Source organism: Myxine glutinosa, chromosome 1 (genome assembly GCF_964187855.1).
Source record: "Myxine glutinosa chromosome 1, kmMyxGlut1.1, whole genome shotgun sequence".
Classification (NCBI taxonomy): Eukaryota; Metazoa; Chordata; class Myxini; order Myxiniformes; family Myxinidae; genus Myxine; species Myxine glutinosa.
This window is the reverse complement of record NC_136261.1, coordinates 295,346,768-295,364,891: the sequence shown is the minus strand read 5'-3', so window position 1 is coordinate 295,364,891 and position 18,124 is coordinate 295,346,768. Positions and strand designations below refer to the sequence as shown.

The 18,124-nt window shown below is 45.9% G+C and overlaps 1 protein-coding gene across 6 annotated transcripts in view; it reads left to right on the top strand.

Moving 5' to 3' along the window:
• The window catches only part of LOC137413345 (phosphatidylinositol 4,5-bisphosphate 3-kinase catalytic subunit gamma isoform-like), a 174,278-nt gene that overhangs the window by 97,269 nt on the left and 58,885 nt on the right, over positions 1-18,124 (top strand). For all 6 annotated transcript variants that reach the window (XM_068098736.2, XM_078767603.1, XM_068098739.2 and 3 more), the window contains 4 exons: positions 5,073-5,298; positions 8,081-8,175; positions 12,816-12,956; positions 16,263-16,353. In XM_068098736.2, the coding sequence (XP_067954837.1) occupies positions 5,073-5,298; positions 8,081-8,175; positions 12,816-12,956; positions 16,263-16,353 (553 nt within the window). The remainder of the gene's footprint in view (positions 1-5,072; positions 5,299-8,080; positions 8,176-12,815; positions 12,957-16,262; positions 16,354-18,124) is intronic.

The window sequence follows — 18,124 nt, the reverse complement described above, 5'->3', positions numbered from 1 at the left end:
CAGGATGGGGGAGATGAGAGAAATCCATTCAGGGCCACACGTTGACTATGACCAGAGAGGAAGTCCACAAGCCATGCGTGGAGATTGCCATGGATACCATAGGAGGAGAGTTTGGTGAGCAGAGCGGGGTGCCAGACCGTATCGAAGGCACGCGATATGTCAAGGGAGACAGCTCTCATTTCCTGTTTGGCATTGAGGACCTCCATCCATTGTTGAGACAGTAGAAGCAGTATGTCCAGAGTAGAGTGACCTGGTCTGAATCCATATTGATGATCCGAGATCAAGCCATTGGAGAAGAGGAAGGATTTGATGTCAGAAGCGATGATTGATTCCATGACCTTGCTGATTATTGGGAGCAGGCTGATTGGTCTGTAGTTGCAAGGATCTGTTTTTGCACCTTTTTGTGTAAAGCGGTAATGTTGGCTGATTTCCACACTGATGGCAGATGACCTTGAGCAAAAGAGAGGGTGAAGAGAACAGGGAGAGGGTGAGATAGAGTGGCAGAGCAGGATTTTATGACCCGTGGGCTGATGCCGTCTGGTCCATTTGCATAAACAGAGTTGAAGTTTGACAAAAACTTCACCTTGTCAGGAGAGGACACAGAGTCCAGGACCAGCTGGGTTCGACTAGGTAAGGTGGGTACAGAGAGAGATGGGTTTGGGACACAAGATTTTGAGGCAAACACATAGTTGAGGCATTCGGCTTTTTCACGTGCGGTGTCAGCTGTGTAGCCATTTGAGGTATGGGAGCGGATGGTGGGGGAACAAACACCAGAAACAGATTTGACCAGATGCCATCAGGATTTGGAAGAGGGAGACAGGTTTGAGAGTTCAGTCTTGAGAGTGAAAGTCCTGTTAACCTGTTAATCTCTTAACCTTGTTGAGAGTCCTGTTGACCTAAAAACTCAAACCAATGATGGTGCTATGTCAGAAGGCAGACTCAGTGCTGCTAATGTAGTCTCATGCATATTGGTGTGGGATTGACACGTGTAACAATGGCGTGCACAGGACTCAATGTCGTTCTCCAAACCGGGCCACCAAACATGGGCTCGGGCAATGGCCTTCATGGTGACTGTACCTGGATGAGCATTTAGAACTTCATTGATAATTTTCTCCTGGATTTTAGGTGGAATTATCACTTGGCTACCCTAAAGCAGGCAGTGTGCATCAATAGACAACCCATCCATTTGGATCAGATACGGTTTTGCCCTTCTGGTGGTGATGCCTAGTCACTTGACAGATAAACAAACGATATATAGCATGATATCTCGAGGTGTTTGACTTATGACAGTTCTGGAATATCATTAGTAGCATAAGAAAATCTTTTAGCGGTTATGGGCACTTCATCATGTGTGATGTTAGCCATGAGATGAACAATATAACCAGATTGGGGAGGTTCTGGGATAGCTATGGGAAGTGGCAAGCGACTGAGCGCATCAGCACAACACATTTCCTTACCCGGGTGGTAAACCCGTGAATAGTCTTAACTGGAAAGGGTCAATGTCCAACATTAAATATGACCTGATGATGTGGGTTGAACGGCTTTAGCTTCTCCCAACAGACCTAACGAGGTATTGTGATCGGTCTCGATAGTAAAATGCCTTCCAAAAACATATTGGTGCATCTTAGAGGTGCCCCAGACAAACGCTAATGCCTCTCGTTCATCCTGGGCACAGCTACGTTCAGTTACAGATAGAGTTCAGGATGCAAACACAACCAATTGGAGATTACCAGTTTCATTGGTTTGCAACAATGCACACCCGATACCATATGAAGAGCTATCACAACTGAGAATTAGGAAGGTAGCATCCCAAAATGCAAAGCCTGTCCGCCTTGCTTTGTCCTTGAACTAAATTTGTACTTGAACACTCTCACTTTGTCTCTCCGTAAAGACCGTCTGGACAACCCTCCCATCTACTTTCTCAACAATCCTCTTGAAGAAGTTCTGTCACTCAAGCTTTTGGGTCTCACTATCTGCCATGATCTTTCCTGGGAAAACCACATTTCCAAGCTGGCCTCCAAAGCCAGTCGCCAACTGGGCATCCTCTGTCGTGCGAAGTCCTTTCTGGGCACTTTTGAGCTCCTCACCACATACAAATCTTTCATCCGCAGCTCAATGGAATACTGCTCTCCACTCTGGGCTGGTGCTCCGACCTCACACCTAGCTCGGCTTCACGCTGTAGAAACCAAAGCTTTTAGAATCATTGGTGTCTCCCGTCATGAAACTGATTCTGAGGGCCTTTCACTCTCTCACCGCAGGCGGGTTGGTGGTCTTTCTGTCTTCTACCGACTCCTATTCGGCCTAGCTCCCCCTGCTCTGTCTCCAAAATTTTCCTGCAGGACGCACAAGATTTGTCAGCAACCCTCTTCTGGTGAAATAGCCAAAATCAAGACTCTGCTTACCTCACTCTTTCATTCCTCTTTTCTCCTGCCTCTGGAACAAACTCCCTCACTCTCTTCAATCCCACTCCTCCCTCCAGGTCTTTAAAATAGCTGTTCACCACCATCTCTTATCTTCCCCTATCCAAAACCTTGATGTTTTCTACCCCTGATGAAACACCACAAATCCACCTCTTTGGAAGAGTTATATGTGTTAGTATAAACCATAGCACCATTAACAATCTCCAACTTCTTTCCTGAAATTCCTAGTTGTGTCAATTTGTTTTATACCATGTACACCATCACTGAACAGGTCGTGGTACCTTTAGAGCACAGTATCCTATCCAGCAGCAAAGTCGGAGACTCTGTTTATATCACTCCAGTTGAATCTGATGATTCGTAACCAGTCTCGGCCTGGGAAGGTTGGTCATTCTCCATGCCCTATTAGTAGTGGTAGGACATGGGTGCTGCTTTCATATTCCACAGTTACATTGGCTGAGCTGATTACAGAAACAACCGCTTTGGTATATGTCCTCAGATCACTAAGATACAGTATGAAGTGCAGGAACCTTTTTTGGAAAGTAAATTAAGGTGAATGTGCTCTCATTCATGATTGATCTGGAAGGACCGGTATCAACTTTGATCTTCACCGGGATCTTATCAATTGTTACATCAACCATAATTGGACCATTGGAGCTCTTGGTTCCAATGGACAAGACTTCGTAAGGTTCCTCACTTGTGTCTCAGCTGCTAGCTCTGTCCAATGTACAACCAATTTGTGACCTATTGTCCACCGCATCAAGGTCCGTGCCATTGTGATAAGCAGAAGACAGGATATTCGACTTGGCTTGAGGACAATGGCATTTCAAGTGTCCCCACTTACCACAGCTGTCACAGGTATAGTTCCTGTACCAACGCTGGTAAGCTCGTTGATTACTACCGCAACGCCTTCAAGTTACACCAGCCTTCTGGGAAGATCAAGAAGCATCAGCAGGTGGAGAGGAATTTAGTAGCTTGCTACGACACTTTTGCATTGTAACTGAAGGTTACCTTGTTCACAGATTGGTCCTGATGCCACGAAGACTCTCGGAAGTCTGCATTCACACAGCTGGATATTTCCATGACTTTAGTCAGATTTGGGTCAAGAAGTTTGTGGAGAATTGAGTCGTCATTGGATGAAGGTGTCTCATTGGATGAAGGAGGATGAAGGTTACCATACGGTCCTTTCGGAGAGAGATAGTGAGAGTGTGAGATTTGTCAGAATTGAAAGACATGTTCCAAGTCTTTGACCAGCTTGTGATTTTTTTTTCAAGGTCTGAAGAGAGAGAAGAGGCTGCTGTCTGCCTGTCTGAAGGATGAGGAATGTCACGGCAGAGGATAGAGTCATCAGCAAACAGATAAAGGGGATTTTCCAGAGTCCATTTTGTTGGCGACAAAGTACTGCTTCAAACGTTTGGTATAGTCTTCGCAATCCTCCTGCACTGCATATTTGCACGAAGACATCCTCATCACTACTGTAATGTATTTAAATAGAGACAAAGACTCTGAAGTGGGAACAATAAGTTTATTCCACTCAGCCTCAGCAGAGTCTGGAATAGGAACCGGTCACCTGACTCACCCATCTGACCCCTCAGCACCCCCACCATATATGCGTTAGCATAAACCACTCAATACATTTCAGTTAAATACAGGAAACAAATGGCAGGTTCAGACTGCAATATTTAACTTTCATAACACCTTTTTGGACTTTAACGTTCACAAATGCTACAATTATTTATAAAATATGCTGCAGATGATGTAATGCTGTGGCCAGAAGCTACTGAAATCTGAAGTTTAATTGGTCAATACGTTTTGCCGCTTCAGTGATTGTCAGATCTGAGCTCTCGGATATGGGTTTGATTCCTGCTCCGACACTAAGCTGTCATCCAAGTTCATTCCAGGCAGAGTTATTGCATCAATTACAACGCAGCTCTTTGGAGTAGACTCAGTAGATGTTAAGGCGACTGCACTTTCCATCACTTGTGAACACGAAGAGAGCAGTCCATTGTGTGCCGGTGCCCTGGCCAAATTGCGGTTGATGAACTACAGGGGGGTACTGCATCCTTGCAATAATATCCCCTGGAAGAACGTATATGTATGTTAACTAGAAAGTAGGTGCTTCTCGTGCATAAGCTAGAATGGACGAGGTAGATCTAGAGCAAACTTCCGCCACACTGAACGGTTTATGTTTGGTATCCCACTGATAGACCAGATCTGGATTCGGACCTGAACCAAAATCTAATCAACTTGTTCTTGTCACCTAACCAACTCATCTGCCAAGTTTTGTCATGAGTCAACCAGGACTTTTTGAGATATTGTGCTATGTATCGGTTTTAGCCCCATCACTCAATAGTGAAGAATCATTTAAAAATTCTCGTATACGGATCCGGATTGGAATCTTCGCCGAAATTGAACCAATTCTTCCTTGTCACACACACAAACTGTCCACCAAGTTTTGTCCGAATCCGTGCACAACTTTTTGAGATATCCTGTTCACAGTCAGACAGAAAGGATTGAAAACATAACCAGCGCCCACCTTCGGTGGCGAAAGCATTGACTGGTCGTTTCAAAAAGTCGTTTATGCAACCACAGGTACAATGCTTGTAGACAGTTGTTGTGTATTCCCACCTAAAGAGACATTACATTTGTGTGCAGAGCAAGCGCTTGGGCCATTTTTTGTTCTGGCATCTGCGAAGCGAGATTGCCATTTCTGAGCATCACCGAGCTCGCTTCGCCGTGCTGCTCGAAGCATACCTGCACGGATGTGGGCGAGAGATGTGTGCTGAACTGAAGAAACAGTGCCAGGTTGTGGACAATCTGCAGCTTGTTGGGAACAAGATGCAGAGTCTTTTGTGTGAACAACGTGACATCCCATGCGATGGTAAATAACTTTTGAGAATGTCGTGAAATGTCAATGGAAACAAAACCTTTGTGTTGTATTGAGATGTTATCTTCACCAAAAAGTTTTTGCAACCTTGAGCATGGATTTTTTCATTTGAAACAAAGCAAGCATCTTGTTGCAAGGGACAGAGAAACCAAATCTCACGTTTTGTAGCTTCTGACATTATTTAATTTACTGTATATACATAGTTGAGGCTTAAGAAAGAGCAAATCAAGGCAGCCGAGGCTTCCATCATCTCCAGAAATTAATCCCTCCCTCCCCCATCAACAAATGGGTGCAAATACAGGAACAGGTTTATGTTGGTGCATCTTGGGCTAATGGAGAAGTCTATACGAGAATTGTGTGCCAGGAGACAAAAAATATTTCTACATAAATAATGGCATTAGTCAACAATTAGTCATTAATCAGTAATGCTATTAGCCCACCCCATGCAGTACCATCAGTCCCTGAAAGCTCGAGATTCTCCCGCAACTACGACTACTTATCTTCCACACCTGGAAGCCTCACCCACACTGCAACCTTGGTAGAGATCTCCGAGAGGCACCCCAGCAGCTTTGGCATGGGGGCACAGGCGCTTGCACCATGTGCTGACTTCCATTGCTGCCGGAGGTGCCCCAAGGATTTCTTCACTCGGTTTGTGATTGTGCAAGGGAATACTTTCCACTTCCACGCCTTTAACAGGACCACTTGCGACGCGGTGGAGATCACCATTTGGTCCAACAGATCGTCTGGATGTAACAGAGAGACTATCCTCAGTACAGTACACACGTTGGGCCAGTGTGGCAGTAACAGCTGGCAAACACACGCTCAGTGGCCTCAGTCGCTTGAGCATGCCAGCCATGCTACAGCTTCCAAGGGCTTGGAGAGCACCTCCAGATAGGAGTACCAACGGGACCCATAGATCAGCGATGCGCATGCGCAACGAGTGTGGCGGCCCACAACCCGGCCTTCCCGCAAGCATACGAGGCTTCTCAGGGGCACCAGTCTCATCCCCCCAATTGCCTCGGTCCATATGGAGCAATCCCCCATGCCCTTACCTACCTAGCAAAGCCAGTAGTCAGGATCACTATGTTAACAAATATAATTTCGTTCAAAATTTTGGGAGATGAGCAAACCTGTACATTTTTGGAATCATCAGAGCATGGATAATCCGAAAATCAATGTTGGCATTTGCACAGACACCTGCATGGCCGCCATTGTGGATTTTCAAAATGGCCGCCATAAAATACATATTTTGTGCTATCTCGGCTTCAAGTCAACCTAGAAACTTAATTAAATATGCTAATGCTATGTTTTCTGGGTCAAGGAATCCAATAAAGGCCTCAAAATAGTGCTCAGGATTATAGAAAAGCAACAAACAAAGGTAATTGAAAAGCATTGTCTTTATATTCGTGATATAACTGTATTACATAATACATGATATTGCAAGTCCTTTGAAGTTATAGGTATGGGTTTATAAAGCAAGAAAGCAGCCTTGTTAGTATCAGATTGAACTATAAGTCCCATACACAGGATCTACCAGGTCTATACCGTTCAGGAATATGCTTTTACAGATCTTCATCACTGTCCTGAGTGTCATCTGGAAAGTCCTAAAAGTGAAGCAAGTGTTAGGATTAGAAGGCTAATGATCCCACCAATGGTTTTCTTGACCCAGAAAACATAGGATTAGCATATGTAAATAAGATTCTAGGTTGACTAGAAGCCGAGATAGCGCAAATTATGTATTTTATGGTGGCCATTTTGAAAATCCAAAATGGCGGCCATGCAGGTGTCTACGCAAATGCCAACATTAATTTTTGGATTCCTCATGCTCTGAATATTCCAAAAATGTATAGTTTTGCTCATCTCCAAAATGTTTGAACGAAAAAACATAGTGAACCTGATTACAGGATGGATGGTGTGGAGGACCTCTGCTATGTGAGTCTTGCAATTTGGCCACCACCGTGCCAAGTCAGAGTCCAGTGGCCCCAGAACAACCCACCAGGGGAGGTCCGATGAGGGTCTGGTAACACGGGACCTAGTCGAGACCATCCCCTTGAACGAGAAGGCCCAGGCCCATGTCCAAAGACAAAGGGCGCGGCAATGCGTGTCGGTGCGAAGACCGGCGCAGTCGAGCTTCACTAGGAATCCACACATTATTGAAACACCAAACAGGCCATCTTCTTTTAGGAACTTACATTTTCACCTGCAGATAACGAGCTTAATATAAACTAAATTCACCTTTTGAAAGCTGAGAATTACTGTAATCCAATTATTTATTAATTTCTCACTTTTTCAATTCCAGCTCGCTGATAAAAATCCACCATTGAAAGCAGCAAATGCAAAGTCAGTGACTTTCTATATGGAGCCAGCCAAGTGTGATTTGTGGGTGTCTGATTGGCTGTGAACCTGTGATGCAAATATTTCCATCACGTACATTTTACAGCCAATCGGGGATCGATAATGGCTACAGGAGGAAGCCATGCTGGCCATTTTGACAACCACGGCGTGGATGTCGACGGATTTTGGATGTAAATAGAATAATGGAATCAGATCTCGTAATTGTCAGATTTTGAGATTTGAGTTTGGTTCTATTTAAGCATATAAAGTGTATTGTTAGTATTCCCGCCAATCTGATATTGATAAATATGATTGGTTAATTAATTCGTTCACATTGATGAGACAATAGGCATTGTATTAGTTGCATCACAATGCGTTTCAATTTTCTTTGTCTGGAGTACTTGGTGATAACAGGTTGTTCTTGATTTCCATAATCCATCAGGAAATTCCCGTCTTCAAGATGAACTTCGGAAGATCACTCTGCCATCCAATTTCAGAATGCCCTACGATCCATGTGTTCGGGCTGGAAAGCTCAAGGTAAAGCACCTTCCACAACATATCATTTCTCAAAAAATATTGGTTCCTTGTCAAGAACATTAAATATTGGTTGTGATCCATGGCGGTTCGAACGCTACCCCAGCCGACTCATACCAAAGCCTTCATAAATGGTACATGTTGCTACCTTGCTTGACACTCCATTTAAAGAACCTGCAGACTCCGGGAGGGGCAGCAAGGGTCATTCCTCTTTGGGGTATGTAGATTACAGTCGATCTATGATCGGGTCCCAAGAACATTGGGTGTGTGTGTTCATTTTCCAAGTTTCTTGTGAAGAGATCGCCAAGTGGTTTAAGCATTTGAGCAAGCACTCCATTCAAAACTGTTAAGGAACGGCTGGCTTGGCAAGCGCTAGCCAGCTGCTTGGTAAATAAGCACAACCCGGGCTTCTCCCTTTCAGTTTCGTATGAAACAGCAGGAGCGAGTTTTAAAAGTTCACTACAAAAAATGCCACGATAGCAGCAGAAAGGGCCATGTTTTAACCCAACAATTGTGGGTTATAGCCGGCGAAGCCGGTGTTGTGAATGAACGCGTACGTATTATGTTGAAAAGCCAGATGTTGCTGGATCCTTTGAGAATTTCGAAGCTTTGACGCACCAAATCGCTCAATGGAGGCCGCCATCTTGCTGATGCGGAAGTATGCAAAAACAAATGCGAAAAAGTTCAATCGGAGTTTGTTTCACACGTCTTTTTTTGATTCACCATCTTGTAGCGGTTACCGGAAGCATTACACAATCCCCTTGCACCGGCCGATGACGTAACCGGCGGGCGGTCACTTGCCCGGGCTCGTCCGGACTTGCCCGGACTTGCCTTGCCCGGGCGGACACTTGGTTTGCATACCACGCCCCGTTGAGAGGTGTGGCTTACCGATTTGCATACCACACCCCGCCTGAGAGGCGTGGCTTTTGTGTGGTGAACTTTGGGTATAAATTGCCGCCCGTTCTATCGGGCTTTTCAGTGCTTTTGAGTTGAGCTAGAAATAAATAGCTCAGTGAAACTTCGTTCCTGGTGTCGTCCATTTTGTCCGGCTTTATCGTGAGAGCATAGCTCCACAATTGGTGACCCCTTTTCAAGAACACGGCGATGGAGTCATCTGTAGCTTTGAAGCTCCCTGGCTTCTGGGAATCGCACGCAGCCGTCTGGTTCGCCCAAGTGGATTCTCAATTCGCCCTGCGGAACATTACGGAGGACACGACGCGCTACCACCATGTGGTCTCCGCGCTCAACGCCTCCACTGCCGCCCGGGTCCTGAGCTTCCTACAGAACCCGCCGAACGCCGACAAATATGGCGCGCTCAAAGGCCTACTCCTCGGTGCGTTTGGACTCACGGAGACCGAACACGCGCGACAACTGCTCGACCTCCCGGAGCTGGGTGAGGCCCGCCCATCCGAACGCATGGACCACATGCTTGCTCTACTCGGCGACCACAGCCCAGATTTCCTCTTCTGTTCCTCCAGCAGCTACCCAGGCAGGTACGATTAGCTTTGGCTAATTTGCCCATCACGGACCCTCGCGCCCTGGCCAAGGAGGCCGAAAAAATTTTTCTCGGCCAGGCGACACGTCGGAGCGGCCGCCTGGAACCCTGGGCCAACCGAGGCAATGCCCGCGCCACCACCGGCCGAGTTAGCGCCACTGGCGGCAGCGGCCGCCGCGACGCCCCGTCGACCGAACCCGACGCGACCGCCGGAGCCTCCACCAGGGCGGACCACGTGCTACTACCACGCCAGGTTCGGACAGAAGACCAGAACGTGCCGCCCACCGTGCACTTTCGGCAGGTCGGGAAACGACCAGGCCGGCGCTCGCTGCCTGCCATGAGCGTCGGCCATTCAGGCAGCCTTCTGTTTATTACGGACACAGCGTCCGGGCAGCGTTTTTTGTGTGACACCGGCGCTCAGCTGAGCGTGATACCCGCCTCGGTGCAGGACAAACAGGCCGCGCTTTGCGGCCCCGCCTTGGTCGCCGCAAACGGCTCCTCCATCCGCACCTTCGGTTTGCGCAGCGTCGCATTCTGCTTCGGGGGCCAGCGCTTCAGGTGGGACTTCATCACGGCGAACGTACCCATGGCCTTGCTGGGTGCAGATTTTCTTTGCGCACATGGGCTTTTGGTTGCCGTCAAATGGCGTCGGCTCATCAACGCGGAGACCTTCAGCTCGCTTGCTTGCTCATTGAGCGGCTCCGCACCAACCAAGCTACCCTGCGCTCTCCTGGCCACGGGCGATTTCACCCGCCTACTCGCCGAGTTTCCCGCCCTCACGCAGCCGACGTTTTCGGCCGTCACCGTCAAACACGGCGTCGAACACCACATCCCGACCACAGGTCCACTGGTCTACGCCAGGGCTCGTCGCCTCGACCCGGCCAAACTCGCCGTGGCGAAGGCGGAATTCGACGCGCTGGAGCAATTCGGCATTGTGCGGCGCTCGAATAGCGTGTGGGCCTCGCCCCTGCACATCGTGCCCAAACCAGGTGGCGGATGGCGACCATGCGGCGATTACCGCCGTCTCAACGACGCCACCACCCCCGACCGGTACCCGATACCACATATACAGGACCTTTCCGCCCGTTTGGCGGGGTGGTGATCTTTTCCAAGGTCGACCTCATTCGGGGCTACCACCAGGTACCCGTCCGGCCGGCCGACGTGCCGAAGACGGCGGTAATTACACCTTTTGGCCTCTTCAAGTTCCTTTGCATGCCGTTCGGCCTTAAGAACGCGGCCCAGGCCTTCCAACGGCTGATGCACAGCGTGCTGCGCGACCTCACCTTCCTGTAGAATATTTTAATGGTAATTATGACGTCACAGGTCACATGGTTCGGCCGCCATATTGTTTTTCATGAAAACACGAAAACCCCTTTTTCTCTGCAATGGCTGAACAGATCGAGGCCAAACTTTGCAGGCAGAATCGCATACCCATGACGAACAAAAGGTCAGCGAGCATGACGCCATGCGCCACATGGTTTCAGAGTTATGACGTTTTTAAGCATGCACCTTTAAAACCGAGCTCCTCCCTCATTTTTGATCCAATCGAGGGGAAACTTCACAGATCTGTTCAGCATGTCAATCTACTAAAATGTCCTTTTGGAATTTGCGATAGGGCACGTGGTTTGGCAGATATCGTTAATTAAACGATTTTTTTTTTTTTATGGATATCTCTTGTTTATTCTCGAGTTGTCCTCAAGCCGCACCGCACGCCCTCAGCCTCGTCTCGCGAACGCCAAAAGGGCGACACAGCGCGCGCTTTCGGGAGGGGCGGAGCCAAGCCGAGCAACATATATATACACATCGATCATTGATCGTGAACTGGAAAATATAATAAATTACTGATATTTAGCGACCTGAAAGGTTCTTTATCAACAACTTCTTTTCTCGTGCTTCTGCTGACCTGTCTGCAAGGTGTATAAATCGAAGTCCCGAGTGTGAATCACAGGTGAGCCCGTCCTGAGGTAATTAGCGATTGGGAACGATTCAGAACCTGTGGGTAAATAACCCTTGGTAATTTCCCCAACAGTTTTCCGGATGACAGACTGCCGGTAGGGGACATGTATTGCAGCGCAATACTCAGAATGCTTGTTAGTATTAATATTGTTTTGTAATAACATTAACAATATGCGATTATCATTAATTTTGTTATTAAAAGCGTCTTTGGAAAAACGCCACGATAAAGCTAATTTAACATTTATATACACCTCAACATGCAACCCCATTGACAGCAATGGTGGGAAAACCCGCTCGAGGGGGGGGGGGGGGGTAGGGGGGGAGAAAACCCCATTTGGGGATGGGGGCAAATGAATGCGCTACAACCTTCATTATGTAACCTTTTGTCATCCTGTCAAGTTTGGTTGAGATTGGAAAAGTAACAACAGAATGTATTGGTGTCAAAAATTCATCAGACAGACACAAATGGCGTATTTTAGTATGATGATAGAGCATGGAAAACCCCCTTAGGTCGGCATCTATAGGGGAGAGGAAATTCCTCCTTGATTGGCCCATGAGTGTGAAGAGAAAAACGATGTCATATGACATCTTTTTTTTTTTTACCCATAGTGCTCTGGGATGTGACGTCACTTCCCCCAATATCAGCAGCTGTGTTTGTGTGAAAGTCAAGTTTGGCGTTGTCTCATGTATCTGTCTGCATGTGTGCGTGATTTGTGTCATTGTTCCTCCGCAAGCCATAGATAGATCATGAAAAAACGACTTTTCCTTGCAAACGTTGATCTGATGAAGGGTTATCGGCCGAAATGTCAGCTTCTCGTTTCCTATTATGGTTGGCACACCTCAATCAATGTTCTGGTGATTATATTGTTCTACCTGTCTGCTGATGCAGGTCGACACTACCTTTCAGCAGAAAGACTTATTTGTGGGGTTTTTGTTTACAAAGTCAAGGCTCATGGAAGAGCTCGGACTTTTTAAATGCTGCCGTACTTAAAAAATGGTACAGAGTTCTTCATTCTCCTCAGATCTAATGAGTTTTCTCAAAACCTCAGCAGAAAAAGGCATTTTATTTTAGATACCTGCCTATTCCTGGATACAGCTTTACCTTGCCTTGCCTCATTATATGAAATACTGTATAAACAATGAAAATAACAAAATATCAAGTGAGTATGCTTGTGTTTTGTCATTCCTGAAGTTGGAAAAGAGTAAAGTGATGCCTTCTAAAAAGAAGCCGCTCTGGTTGGAGTTTGAGAATGCAGATCCAACAGCAGCCAGACCTGTGAAAATGATCTTCAAGAACGGAGATGACCTGCGCCAGGACATGATCATCCTGCAGGTGTTTCTATGCACTTTAGCATCGATGTTTTGCTACAATCTCTCAGTTATTCGACGGTAACGCAGACATCGGTCCGCACAATGACCCCTGGAGGTTAAGACACACCTTTGGGACCAGAAAAGAGTGGGGTCGGGCGGGGTTAGAGGTGAGGGAGACGTATGTTGGACATGAGAGTGGGGCGGGAAGGTGGAAGAACACTCGAACATTTTTGCATACGTAACAAGTGTATGACCCCATTTGCTTATGCCCCTTGAAGATATTCAACATCATATACGATTTTGGCATCTAATATATAAAGAAAGATCTTTCTAACCAATTACTCACTCACTGATATAAATGTTTTGTGGCGGACACGGAAGCCCACTGGCATGGTGACATCATTCCGCGCACCAAGTGGGCGGCGGCCACGCCGAGGGGTAGGCGTGGCCTCAGGATATACACCGGGCACGCAGCCCGGAGCGCGCCAGTGCTACAGTGACCTCCTGTCAATAAAGACTCTTTTGTTTTACCCGCGTTGTCCGCTTCCTTCTTGGTAAGCAAGGAGCGCGCGTAGCACCGCGCTTTTGTTTAATACTTTCTAGTTTGGGTAGAACACTGAAATGTTGCATACTGACGCAACTCAAAGCCAATATCTCAGGAAATCTCACAAAACAATTGGAAAATGTCCATAAACAAAAATATCTGTAAATAAGAGTCCGTCGGTGCAGACTCGCTCTGATTACGGCATGTCACATGACAAAAGACAATGGAGTTTGCATTCGGACCGGTTACTTGGCAATGCTAACACACTCTTCTTTTGCCTCTTATCTTACTGTAATAATTCACCAAATGTCCGTCCGTCTGTCTGTCTGTTCGAAGGTACCGTAAAAACTGCTGAACCGATCGCAAAGATATTTTGGGTGGGTAATCCTGGGATCTCCAGGAGTAAAATAGGCTCTTTAGTTTTCCCAATTTCAGCTTTAGTCTCCACCATTCTCAGGTTTGGACTCCCGCATAACATTCGTGTCCGCATAACGTTCATTGTCCTCATTGTGAGGATGTTGTTTCCCGGGTGCCGCCCAAACGGCTGCACCAATCGCTGCACAGACTCGATCGGACTCGGTGACCTCGGGCAAAGACCTTTTATAAGGACACGGGTTGAATCCCTGCTTGGGAGAATTCTAACCCATTTCAACTGAAGGAAACACGTATCGGGAGTACATACGACATCGCGATTGTGAACACGATTATCGATCACGATCATCACGAGCATAGTGTATCGATCACTGTGGGACATTTGGTGAATTATAGTAAGATACTGTTTAGATTTTGATGATTTGCGTGTGATATGATTTAACGGATGTTTATATGAATCGTTTAAAATAAAAAAAGCCTTCAATTTCTGATATTTTACCTTTTCATTTGGGGCTTCCCAATTGAAGCCCCGCCCGCAGGGCGGCGGGTACCGTTGTGGACGTTGAATCCTTGCTTGAGAGAATTCCATCCCCCTCGCCGTCATCACGGCCGTCTGTCCAACTTACAATCCCACGAGATATGCGGAAAGGACGACCAAAAACCAATATAAACATCATTAAACATCATTCGTATATAAACATCATTAAAAGTAAATAATGACCTCGGGAAAAATTCAAAGACATTTAATCTGAACATGAGAGAATTCCAATTTCCACATAGGTATTTGGGCGGTGAATACGCTAACAGATCGCTGTCTCCATCGATCATGCCAAGGCCGTAACACCTATCGCTTCAAAATCCTTTTAACTGTTCATTTGGTCGTTTTTACAATGAAGGAAACATTAACAATGTTGTTTAAAGTTTATTTTGTGATTAATTGGAGTTATGTTGTTTGGAATTAAAAAAAGAGATATCGAGTTCAAGTGAATGACGACATGCCGTGATGGTTTCTACTTTCTGAACGTGAATTTCGCGGATCGCCATATGCAGATTCACCACGGTCCCACGATCGATGTTTCTATACGTGAACGTACCCGTTTGTTTGCGAACGGGTACGTTTTTCATGGAAGTCCTTCACGACCTTGCTGTCCATGTCTGACGTGCGACTGAAGGTGCTACAGGAATGTGGAAGTTATTGGTTTCATGCTTTAGCATTCGCCGTGTCTGCATTGCCTGTTTGCTGCTGGCCTCCCACCCGTGCATAGCACGGGTATCTCCCTAGTTTTATAAATTCTGCCATATTTATATTAAAGTTACTATCGCTGTAAACTTTTAAATAAAGTGCTCATTCTATTCACCAATTCTTGATAAACTAGCGTTAAATTGCTGCTTACAGAATGCAACCACAAATCACTTCATCAAATATATAAAGCTTGTATTTACTAGGGCATGCCCGTACTATATCTATATCTAAAATTATATCCCCCCCTCTATTTACATGAAATGGTTTGGTCCATGAAATGTTTTGGTCCATTCGCAACGCCAAAGCGAACGGCGAACGCTTTACATGAAATGGTTTGGTTCATGAAATGTTTTGGTCTATTCGCAACGCCAAAGCGAACGGCGAACGGCTTGCGAGTACAGTGACAATCCCCCCGGGGTCCCCCCCCCCCTCTATTTATATCCCCCCGGGGTCCCCCCCTCTATTTATATCCCCCCTCTATCGAGAAATTATTATTTTCTCCGGAAGAAATCGAATTACGTACCGTAATGGCGCACGCGCTGAGCTCAGCATCAGCTCGCGCCTCGCTCTCACATCGGCCACGCCTACGCAATAACGCGTTCTGTGATTGGATGCCGGAAGTGCAGTCCTCACTGTCCGGAAGTTCGTATATCGCAGTTACGATGAATCGCAAAGTCGTTTTTATTAGTTTTAAAACATAGTTTAACGCCAACATAGCGCCAACATAGTTTGCAAACGTGAAATAAATGAATACGCTCTCAAATGTGCCATCCGAGGCAGAGTGTGTTCGCCACGTTCGGCACACGCGATAGCTCGCTGCTCTCTGATTGGTTGAATCGTTTTTTGGACATAGCTCGGTAAGTAATTGTCCGATTAATATGAAACCTTGAAAAGGCACATCCTCGGGTCCCCAGCAATATACCTGGCAAGTTTCAAGTATATCGGACCCGTGGTTGTCGAGAAACAGCGGTCACAGACAAACAAACGTACAAACAAACAAACGTACAAACAAACAAACGTACAAACAAACAAACACACAGAGATTACTGGAATTATAGATAGATTTATGTATGCACGAAGGGTGCACCCGAGTAGTTGCTTGCAATTTGCAAGCATAATCCACTAGTATGTAATAAATATATGACCCTGTATGCGGATGCTCTTTGCAGATGTTCAACATCATGGATGATTTGTGGGATGCAGCTTCCCTTGACCTCTCTCTATTTCCCTATGGCTGCCTCTCAACAGGCAGCAATATGGGTAAACAGTCCATTCATATATGTTGTTTCATTCTGACTAAGTCTGTTTAATAAAATTTATTCATCGATTGTAGGCTGATTGGGCAGCTGCCTAGGGCCAATGATCAGATCATTGATGGTCTAGCAGCCAGGAAGTTATACTTGGAATGCATATCAAACGAGAACAGTATTTAGTAGAGAGCATACCTCCGCCTGGTTGTTCATATCACTCAATAGTGAAGAATCACTTTAAAAATTCTACCAGCTGGATCCGGATCCGAATCTTCACCAAAATTGAATCGATTCTTCCTTGTCACGCACACAACCTGTCCAACAAGTTTCGTCCAAATCCATCCATAACTTTTTGAGATTTCCTGCTATCTATCGTTTTTGGCCCTATCTCCCAATGGTGAAGAATCACTTAAAAAATTAAATAATTCTCATATCCGAATCCATGTTCAGATCTTCACCAAAATCTAATCGATTCTTCCTTGTCACACACACAACCTGTCCAACATGTTTCGTCCAAATCCATCCATAACTTTTTGAGATATCCTGCTATCTATCGTTTTTGGCCCTATCTCCCAATGGTGAAGAATCACTTTAAAAATTAAATAATTCTCATATCCGAATCCATGTTCAGATCTTCACCAAAATCTAATCGATTCTTCCTTGTCATACACACAACCTCTCCACCAAGTTTCGTCCAAATCCATCCATAACCTTTTGAGATATCCTGCTATGTGTCGTTTTTGGCCCTATCTCCCAATGGTGAAGAATCACTTTAAAAATTAAATAATTCTCATATCCGAATCCATGTTCAGATCTTCACCAAAATCTAATCGATTCTTCCTTGTCGGACACCCAACCTCTCCACCAAGTTTAGTCCAAATCCACCCACAACTTTTTGAGATATCCTGCTATGTATCGTTTTTGGCCCTATCTCGCAATGGTGAAGAATCACTTTAAAAATTAAATAATTCTCATATCCGAATCCATGTTCAGATCTTCACCAAAATCTAATCGATTCTTCCTTGTCATACACACAACCTCTCCACCAAGTTTAATCCAAATCCATCCATAACTTTTTGAGATATCCTGCTACGCATCGTTTTTGGCCCTATTTCCCAATGGTGAAGAATCACTTTTAAAATTCCAGTAGCCGGATCCCCCACTAATTCACCCCAGATCCACCTTGTTTGAAATTCCAACTTATTTCCTGGAAATCCTGGCAGTGTCCATATGTTTATACCTCTCCCACCCCCCCCCCCCCCCTTCACATGCCTCCCCCCCCTTCACATGCCTCCCCCCTTCACATGCCTCCCCCCCAAAGCCCTCTCCCTCCCACAGATCTCTCGATGTCTCCATGTCTCTCGGTCCCTGCTCTCAAATGTTGTGTTTGTGTCCTTCCCCCTCTCTCCCCGTCTTGTCTGCCGCTCCCGATGTTATTTGTTTTATGTGTCTGTTTGTCTTTCTGTGTGATTAATTTTCGCTCTTTCACGAGCCTCGATCTTGTATACAAAAAAAAATAAAAATAAAAATAAAAAAAAAATTTCGTCCGAATCCGTCCACAACTTTCTGAGTTATTTTGTTCACAGACAAAATGGTACAGAGTTCTTCATTCTCCATGCCCTATCTCCCAAGGCTAATGAACAGACAAACAGACAGGGGTGAAAACATAACCTCCATCCACCTTTGGTGGCAGAGGTAACAATCTGTGAACTTTGCTGCTCGTTGGTGGAGGTTGGACATAAATTCCAAACCGATTGGTCTTCAAGGTCTCCCGTCATGAC